Source organism: Dasypus novemcinctus, chromosome 10 (genome assembly GCF_030445035.2).
Source record: "Dasypus novemcinctus isolate mDasNov1 chromosome 10, mDasNov1.1.hap2, whole genome shotgun sequence".
In the NCBI taxonomy this organism is placed as follows: Eukaryota; Metazoa; Chordata; class Mammalia; order Cingulata; family Dasypodidae; genus Dasypus; species Dasypus novemcinctus.
This window is the reverse complement of record NC_080682.1, coordinates 37902349-37913184: the sequence shown is the minus strand read 5'-3', so window position 1 is coordinate 37913184 and position 10836 is coordinate 37902349. Positions and strand designations below refer to the sequence as shown.

The following is a 10836-nucleotide window of genomic DNA, read 5'->3' as shown; positions in this document are numbered from 1 at the left end:
TAGTTATGTCTTTGATTTTTAGCTCTTTCTTCCTTTTTAATATAAGCATTGTGGACCATAAATTTCCCTCTCTGCACTGCCTTTCCGGTATTCCATAAGTTTTGATATACTGTGTTTTTATTTTCCTTTGTCTTGAGGTATTTACTGATTTCTCCTATAATTTATCCTTTGACCCACTGATTAAGAGTATATTTTAATCTCCTTATAAATTTATGCATTTTCCCTTTTTCTGCCTGTTAGTAATTTCCAACTTTTATTATGCTCAGAAACAGCCTTTTCTATAATTTTGATGTTTTTAAATTTATTGAGATCTGACTTATGTATCAACATATGGTCTACCTTGGAGAAAGATCAATGACCACTTGCAAAGAAAGTATACACTGTTGTTTGGGAATGTAATGCTCTATAAAGATCTGTTATGTCTAGGTCATTTAGCATATTATTCAAGCTGTTTCCTTATTTATCCTCTGTCCCGATGTTTTATCTAATGTTGAGAGTGGAGTGTTGAAGTCTCCAACTATTATAGGAGATGCGTTTATTTCTCCTCTAAGTTTTCACAGTGTGTATCCCATGTATTCTGGGGGAACCTATATTAGGTGAATAAATATTTATTATTGCTATTTCTTGTTGGTGCATTTCCCTTTTATTAATATACAGTAATGTTCTTCATTTCTTATAACAGTTTTGCATTTAAATCTATTTTATCCAATGCTAATATCGCCATACCCACTCATATTTGATTCCTATTAGCATGGAATTTTTTTTTTTCAATCTTTCGTATTCAGCCTGATTGTATCCTTGCATCTAGGGTGAGTATATTGTGGACAATAAATAGAGGCATCATATTTTATTATCCATTCTGTCATTCTTTATCTTTTAATTGGTGTGTTCAATCCATTAAAATTCCATGTTATTATTATGAAGGTATTTCTTACTTCTAGAGATTAGTGTGGGCTGTGCTAAGATGGGGCCAGAGTAGTTCAGGGAAGGCCTAAATCTCTTGCTGTATAGGGAGAAGGTGTAGAAGTAATCTGAGGGATCAACTTTCAGATCCCATGCAGATCAGGAGTGTGCCATTTGCATTGTCCAGAGGGGCTCTGGTCAGAGAGACAGAGAGGTCACAGGGAAAACCATGAGCTGATATCCACATGACTGAGAATGCCACCCATTCCCCATCTCCTGAGGGGAACAGTCTTGGTAAGATCTGCAGCTGAGCAGCCAAGGGAGAGGGGAAAGGACTCCTCCTTGGGAAAAGGGAAGGTGTAGCAGTGGGCTGAGTATGGTTTCTCTTCAGCAAATCTACCTATCATAAGTTTCTGGTTCAGAAGATCTTGTGGAAAGTTTGCTGAGGAGCACCACTTTCTTGCTAAGAGGGAAAGGGAATGAAGATAGGCTGGTCTCTCCTGATTCTTTCCCAGGAATTGTAGACCTGGTTTGAACCCCACGAGCAACTCCTTGCTACTGTCTTGACTACTTAAATAGGGCAATATTAAAGTTATAGAAAAGTAAAATAAAATCAAAGAAGAGTGTTAAATAAAGCCATTAGACAAGAGAAAGAAATTAACCAACAGAGCAAAATCATTAACATAAATAGATGCCTAGGTATCAAGAAAAAATAATAACCCATACTAGGAAACAGAAAGATATGGCCCAGTCAAATGAACAAACCAAAAATCTAGATGAAACTCAGAATTTAAGACAATTAATAGATGATGTTCACACAAACCTCCTTAAACAATTTAAGGAGATGAAGGCACACATGTCATATTAAACTGTTCCTGTGATAGCATAAGGAACAATTTTAAAGCCTGTAAAAAGAAGTAACAGAGCTTATGGGAATGAGAGAGACAATAGATGAAATTTAAAATGCATTAGAGACACATAACAGCAGATATGAAATGTTAGAAGAACAAATAAGTGAATTAGAAGACAGAATGTTTAAAGTTGAAAAGATGGGATAACAGAGAAAAGAATGCCAAAAATTGAACAGAGTCTTATGGAATTGAATGACAACATGAAACACACAAACATCCACATTACAGGTGTCCCCAAAGGAAAAGAGAATGGAAAAGGGAAAAAAGAATATTTCAGAAAATACTGAGTGAAAATTTTCCTACCCTTATGAAACATGTGAATTTTAATAATCAAGGGCAATGTACCACAAACAAAATAAATCCTAATATACCTATTCTAAGACATCTATTCTTCAAGTGGTCAAAGGCCAAAGATAAAGTGAGGATTTTGAGAGCAGCAAGAGAAAAGCAATGCATTGCTTACAAGGGAGCCTTAATAAGCTTAAGTGCTGATCTCTCTTTAGGAAATGGAGGAAAGGAAGCAGTGGTATGATATATCTAATGTACTGAGGACAAAAACTTCCAGCCTAGAATGCTTTATCTGGAAAAACTATCCTTCAGAAATGAAGGTGAGTTTAAAGTCTTTAAAACAAAATTTGTTAGAATATGTTGACAAGCGACCAAGTCTACAAGAGATATTAAAGGTTGTGTTACAGGTTCAAATGAAAAGACAGGAAGAGAGCCCTGGTGAAGAGAGTAAAAAAGAAGAACGTAAATAAGAGAAACTGAAAGTCTTAGAAGACAGACAATGGTAAAATATGACAACAGAAAGCCATGGGATAAAATGGAGCAAGTAAGTACCACTTTCATAGTACTGAACCCATTTGAGTAGGAACTTTGATGAGGCTACTTCAGTTAAGGGGTGGCCCAACTCATTCTGAATGGGTTAATCCTGAACTAGGATTATGCACAAACATATATTTCATATTAGTATTCTGGTGTATGCATTTGTGGAGGGCAAATGGCATGAGGTATGACAACTATCTCCTTCTATGTATAAACAACTATGTCCTTCTACATATTAATATATGTGAACTTGAATGAAGAATGGTCAGCCTCAGGCATTATGGTGAGATGGACAACCAGTCAAATTCTGGGTTTTGATGTCCTTTTTTCTGAAATGCTAGAATACTTCTTCTCAAGCTAGTTAACTTTCCAAGCTGAGAAGAAAGAATGAAACTTAGAATTCCCCATTCTTTCAATCAATGAAATAGAGAGTCCTTTTTAGCAACTTACTGGTTGTTTGGGTTAGTTTTAAACTTTGACACTTCAGTAATATCTGAATAATAGAACTCATAATAAATATTTCTAAATATGCATTATAATGAGGATTAATTGATGTAATAGAGTTAAAATTGCAATATTTTCTCAATAAATTATCATTTTTATTTTTAAGTAGTTTGATCTTGATCTGAACTAGATATTGCACACTAATGTGATGATTTCTTGAACTTTAAAAGTGTGAGACAGCCTTAAATATCTGGATTTGCATATGGAGGGAACAGTTAACTGAACTTTGTTGTGTGTATTTGGAGCTGAACATTTATAACCTGTACCAATGCAGGGACATGGAGGAAAAAACTGCAAGGTAAACAAGATAAAAGTCAAACTGTGTTTTGAGATTGATTTCCTCTAACATTTCAGTATGTTTTCACTAAACAATATATTATTTCCAACTCTGATATGTACAAGTGGGGGAAATATTTATTACTTATTTATTTCCTTTTGTTTCCTCTTCCATAACCATCTATTTCTGAATGCTAGCCCTTAGCAATAAATAATTTGTTTGCAGTTGATTTTTGGCTCATTCATTTTATTGGTCTCTTTGATTTTATTGATCTATAGACAGATTAATTTTGAAAATGATTCTTATGAAACAGTAAATTTCTGTCTTTGTTTCTATGCCATTCGTTTCTCATATTTTCCTGGCAGTTGACATAATACCATTCCAGGCTACAATGTCTTTTTTCCTATTCCTTAGAAAGCTAGATTAGCACAGAGCCTGCAGAATTTCTGAACTGCACTGAGCCTCCAGAATTCCTCCACAGTGCCTGAGAGGTCATGCTCTAGGGCCCAAGGGACATTACATTGGATAGTGGTTTATGGACATTTGGATAGGATCTGTTTAGACATGCTTCAGGGAATACTATTTGTAAGAGCTTGCAGAGATCCATTAATTCTTGTGTTGTTATATAAATTCATAGTCTGCTTTTAAATCACATTTCTATTAGGCATAGGTATCAGAGAGATGACTCTTAGGATTGAAAGTATTTTGTTAGATTTTGTACAAATTTCAAAATACTATTTGATGAATAATCTGAGTTAGCGTGATGATGGTAAATTGCATTCAAAAATTCCAGGTGCTTTTCTGTGGAATAAAGCTCTACTTCTCCTTGCAACCCTGATGGGCTTAGTAGGTATTTAAATTCTTCTTCCCTAGCAAACTTGTAGAAAGTTCTAAGACATTTTGAGATTTCCAAAATATTTTTGCGAATTAACTTAGCATTTTTGAATTACTGGTCTATATTTTTCTGCGTTTAGTTCAAATTTTGATGATGGAGAAGAATTAGCACAGTGAGTATCTCAAGGTGCATTCTTCCTGATGTGAGCTAAATCTAAACTGAATTCCCCTCATTCTTGGCATTCAGTAAATTACACATGCCCACTTTGGTTTTGAAAGAGATCCACTATCCAAATTTCATTCTTGGTACCATAACTTCTCTTGCAGGATAAGATAACTTGATTACTATACAATTGATTTAGAAAACATCAGTTTTAAATAAATTATTCAAATTTCAGTTGAGATGAGTAGAATTAAATTTAATGAAATTTTCAACTTGGTACAAATTTCACTGGTCCTCCTCTGATGATTAAGTATCTTTCTCCATATTCCTGTCAAGGAATATCTATGTTTATGCTTGACTATCAACAATAAAGAAGATTTTCCTACATTTCAAATAGTCTGTGATTCTAAAATGGCTAGATATATCTGGGTCAACTAAGGTAAGTTTATAACATGTCACATTCACATAACAGTAGGAGAAAATTTGAATTTATTGTGAAATTATACTTTAACAATAAAAGCATCTATTTCTATGGTACAGAATACTCAAAAAGTCATGCAGAAGATTTACTAAATCTACTCAGGAAGTAATTGTTTCACTCTATTTCTATTGAGAAGGAAAAAGAATCAAAATAGTGATTAATGTTAAAAATTGGCTTAAATGGTCAACTTGTCATCTTACTTTTCTCTTTATTAACTGATTTGGAAATTGATGCTTAACTAATCACTCTCTTCAAAATTATGTTTTGCTTTTGTTGTGTTTACTTTTTCATTGGATTTGGTTTTATATGTGTCCATGACAATTCCAGTAGTTGCAAAAGAAAATGAACTATGTGGCATCAACCATGTATGATATTGCTGTATTTCATATTACCTCACTTATTCCTTTCTAAATTATGTAACAATTTCTCAGTTGATAGATAAAGATATGACTTTCAAAGGGATTATGAAATAAGCTTATGGTCATAACTGCTCAGTTTATTTTAAACTAGTCAAGATTTCTACCTCTTTGTTATCACTGTTTTTAACACTTCCACAGTGGACGGCTCATCCTTCCTTCCTTTCATCATGTATGACATCAATATTTCCACAGGAGTTTTCTTATAACCTCTATGGTCAAAACTTATTGTTTGTCTTAATGACAATGATTCTTCTCATCTGAATCAATTCAAGTGTCTTTTAACCATCAGCTAACCACAGTCATAATAGCATGCTCTTTTGGAACACAGGATGGCACTGTAGGTGCTACTGTGGATTAAGTAGCTAACATAATCTAGAAAAAAAAGTGAGTCTTGACCTAAGGAATGTACGTTTAGATAAAACTAAATTATATTGTAACAAAATGGCTTAGAATTGGAGAATTCTGAACCACATATTTATGTTAACTGCTAGGCATAACTTTACATAAATATTCAAAAAGACCAACTGTGTGACCTGGTAAATTGTCAAATTCCATAATCTTTTCTACTAAGACAAGAATTTATAGCAGTTCCTCCTATTTCTGTACCCCATGACATCCTTCCAATATCCTGAAAGCAACACCTATGTGAGTGAGAATCTGGATATCTGGCATCTAATATCCAAATTGTATTATTTAATAATTGAAAAATTACCAAGATTCTTGTGATTAAACTCTGGTTATTGGAAATAATGGACTTTGATTACTCAAATAATATTGTGTTTCAATAGTTTACAAACATTTTTATAGCAATTACTTTCAATTATTGCAAATTTATTTATTTTAGGTCAATAAATGTATTTGTAGTAAACATACCACCTCATACACAATCAGTATCAATTGTATTAAGTAAAAGGTCAATGAATCATCCCTTAATTATTCACAAGTATTTCACTACAGTTAACTACTAAACACTCTTTTCCTGATAAGTTTCATATTGTAACAAAGGAATGGTAAGCCTTATAGCAATAATGAAGACCTAAGAAGAATACAATGAGATTTACTCATTAATGAAATTAGAGTTAGATAATTTAAATTTGTAACAAATGGGCTATTTTTAATGCCTTATCTATTACTTATTTGACATGAAAATCATCATAAAGGCACATTTATGATTCAATGGATGTTGTAATTTCTTAAAAACTTTATCATTATACTGCATTTTAAAAATAGACACCCAGAATGTCTAGATATGTTTGCCACAATAGACTAGATAAGGGAGTGGTTCTGTGATGTTAGTAGCCCCAGTGGTACCAGATAACATATCACAGGGTAAGAAAGCTCATGAAATTACATTCTCCCTATTGTACATTCTCTTTTCTGAGTGTAAATAATGTCTCATGATTGTACAAAGAAGAATATTTCATCCATTCATTAATGGTCAGATAGCTGCTGAGTTCAAAGATACCAAAAGGTGTCTTACAGTATCATTGTGTTATCTCTTTTATTACCTCTTGTTTTTGTTGCCTAGAGTGTATATAAAATTTCTAGCAAAAGCTATAAAATAGACAGTTCAAACATACCTGCTTGATTAAAGCATTTTTATATATATCTTTACCAACTGTGATCACAAGGTATAAATGACAGCACGCTTTTAAAATTTATCCTAACATGAAATATAAATAGGTGGAATGCATGAATTTTATTTTTCACAATTTTACTCATTAAATGACATTCTTTTAAATTTTTCTATATATTTTCAACCATTTTTTGTTATTCAAAAAAAATGAAATGACATGTTGAACATGTCCAGTCAGCAATGTTTGCTCATAAGCCAAAAATCAGTAAGTTCTTTCAAATTCAAGTTTAACAATTCAAACTGACATGCTTCAAACATTTGCATTTCTGAGGCAATAGTTGCATAAAATGAAGGGAGATTGTCTATTTATGATGAAAGAAGGAAATTTGACACAAAGTATAAGGCAAAAAAAGTTTTATTTTAAGGAAGTAAATTAAGACTTTGTTATCTCCATAACATAATTAATAGAAATAAATGTTTGCTTTATGATCAAACTAAATATTCAGATATTATTTAATCATGACTGGTAAAATTTTAAAAATAAGTAATTATTCTTATTAGTAAATTATTACACTACAGACTTGCAAAATAACAGATATAATAAAAAAGAAAAAGTAGCTAATTTCATGAAAAAATAATAAAATTAATATTTTAAGCATGTCAATACATTATTTGGTAAATTTTATATTATTAAGGTTATATTAATATTTTTTATTTAAATTCATTGTTTTTTCAATTTCAGACACTCATTGTGCATAGTACAAAACAAAATGGCGTATATGGAAAGGCACAGAAACATCTCTGAATTCATTCTTTTGGGACTTTCCTCTGACCAAAATATACAAATATTTTGCTTTGTGCTCTTTTTATTTTGTTATGTTTCCATCTTGGTTGGAAACCTTGTAATCCTTGTCTCCATTCAATGCAGCCCCCTTTATCACCAACCAATGTACTATTTCCTCAGCAATTTATCCTCTATGGACATCTGCTACACTTCTATTGTTACACCCAAACTGATTGGTGATTTGTTAGTGGGGACAAAACCCATCTCCTATGGAAATTGTATGTTGCAGGTCTTTACCATGCACTTCTTTGGAGGTATTGAGGTCTTCATTATTGCTGCCATGGCCTTCGATCGCTATGTTGCCATCTGCAAACCTCTGCACTACATGATTATCATGAACAGGGCAAAATGCAATCTTCTAGTCTTAGCTGCTTGGGTTGGGGGGGCTGTCCATTCTTTTCCTCAGTTTTATCTGGCAATCCAGTTGCCCTTTTGTGGTCCAAATGAAATTGATCACTATTTCTGTGATATATTCCCACTGCTGAAAGTTGCCTGTACTGATACCTACATAACTAGTGTTCTAGTGGTTGCAAATTCAGGTATAATCGCTGTAGTAACCTTTGTTGTCTTATTTACTTCTTATATTATTATATTATTCACTTTAAGAAATCACTCAGCTGAAGGAAGACGCAAAGCCCTCTCTACCTGTGGGTCTCATATTACTGTGGTTGTCTTGTTTTTTGGGTCTTCTTTCTTTGCTTACCTTAGGCCACCTACCACTTTCCCTGAGGATAAAATATTTGCACTATTTTACACCATCATTGCACCTATGTTCAATCCCCTAATCTATACTCTGAGAAATACAGAGATGAAAAACGCCATGAGAAAATTATGGTGTCAAACATTATTTTTGAAGGAAGCACACAATTAATTGGAATCAAAAAAACTAGAAATTACCTCACAGATTAGTTATCCCATTGCTATCATGAATGCTATGGAGGAAAGTAATAGGATGAACAGTTTTAAAGTAGCTACTAATCAAACACTGACTTTACCATATGACAATGATTTAGAAATGTAATTAATTTTATGGAGTATTGAGATAGAATTCATAGGATTTCATGCAAAAATCATCTCGGCCAAAGCAATATTGAGCATTGGATATTAATAAATAGAAAAATAAATAAGATTTTAGTGATAATTTAAAAAATACATTTAATGGTATTCTACTTATTGATAAGAGTTGAAAATAGTTTTACATAAGCCTTAAACAACTCAAACATATACTGCAAATGTTGACCTACTCTTACCTACCTAAATTTAATGGCTAGACATTGGATTCAGAAAAAGGAGCTTTCCTTTTTATATGAGAAAAACTTAGCAAAAAAACACAAAAGAGATGTGGACTAAATATTAAAACAAACAAAAAAGAAACCTACAAAAACCTTTGTGGCATTAGGTGAGTCACCTTTCAACTATCATGAAGGGGAAACTCTGAGAAAATTTGGTAGAGAAAATAGACAATTTGATTAAATATTACTTTTGCATCCATAATAGGATTAGGAAAAAAGGCAACTCTTAGGAAGCAGAGCATGTCCCACAAGGAAGAAGGGCATGCTTAGGAAGATTATATGAAAAACAAAATCATTAAATTACAGAAATTGCTTCAGAATATGCAAATGCAATACAAAATTAAGTCATTCTGGAGGCACTGGACAAAGAAGGATAAATTAGAAAAGAAAAACAAAATGAGGTCGATAAATTAAATAGAGCTCCTGTATTAGAAAGGAACTGAAAAAATTATTATTTTGCCAAGACATTAGTTAAGAAGCAAAACTATTGTTAGGTTTGATTTCTTTTTGGAAAACCCATCACAAGATCAAATGGCAAAGTCTAAATGTTTGAGAGAAAGGTTTGGGACATGAAATATTTTATTACTAAGACTATTTTTATGTCATTGTTTTGGAGAGAGAAAAATAAAGCTAAAATAAAAATTAGTCATGTTTAATAATTTCATGACATGAACAACACATCTTTCTTTAAAAATATTATTTCTAATGAATGTTCAAATATAATACCCCACTCTTTATTTGACTGTATACAAAATTCTCACATATGGGAACATGTCATGTGCTACTAACAATCATACCTGAATAGCAAAATAAGTCACAGCTGAAAGGCCAAACACTTTAACATATATCACCACGTGTCTCTCAAGATGAGAATAAAATCTAACAGATTATCAACCTTCTGTAATATCCTTTTTTAAAAATTTCTGTATCAAGGAAATACTATTATTCCAATTAATCTTTACCTCCACATATTATAAAGCAGATAAAAAAAAAACAAATCTTACACTATGCTTTGGTTCCCACTTCTGGAGACTTTCCTTCCTGTCCAGGAACTTGTCTTTTCTCAACAGAATGATTACATTACTTCTACACTGCACTTCCCAGGAAAAACCACGAAGCCAGCAATGTTTGTCTTTAGTGCTAGGAATTCCTCATTTTACATTTCACTTCCAGGGGCATTTCACACATTCTCCCTATTCCAATAGAAATTGGCTCTGGTTAATTAGACATTATTCTATTGATTTCTGTTGTACTATTTTACCCAGGACTATTTGGATTCTTTCAGTGAAAAGGTGCCCATGTGTATATACGCCTATTGTGTATGATATGTACATTTATGTTAAAATACACAGGGCTGCTTGTGTTTTTCAGAGGAAGAGTCAGAGGAAAAGCTCTTGCCATCAGAGAGAATATTGTTCAGAAGAAATCTGATATGGATATATACATTCACATGATAAAACCAAGGTGATATATTTATCCATTTTGAGCTTAATTTGCTCATTTACTTTTTGAAATAGATTTCAAGGGAAAGCAAGCCTGCTAGAAATTGCTCGTGCAATTTATTTTCCTGCTAAGAACAGATATAGTTCTCAAACTACTTCTAATTGATACTTTGGTACTAGTTCTGAATATTTTTGGTATTGTAAATTAACACAAAGAAGTAAAATAGCAGGTTCATAGTGTGTGGTAGCTTGAATATTTAAGTCAAACATTATTCCAAAGTATTTATGCAATTTTGCAGTACTACCAGTAATGTATAAGAGTTTCGTTGTATTGGAATATTGAGATTTTTTTCTCTCTTTTTTTC

General features: G+C 32.4%; 1 protein-coding gene across 1 annotated transcript; it reads left to right on the top strand.

The window, feature by feature from the left end:
- Positions 1 to 7672: 7672 nt before the first annotated feature.
- On the top strand, positions 7673 to 8608 carry LOC101425580 (olfactory receptor 4P4-like). Its single transcript, XM_004483944.2, has one exon. It carries the CDS (start codon positions 7673 to 7675, stop codon positions 8606 to 8608), a length of 936 nt encoding a protein of 311 aa, XP_004484001.2.
- Positions 8609 to 10836: the final 2228 nt, after the last annotated feature.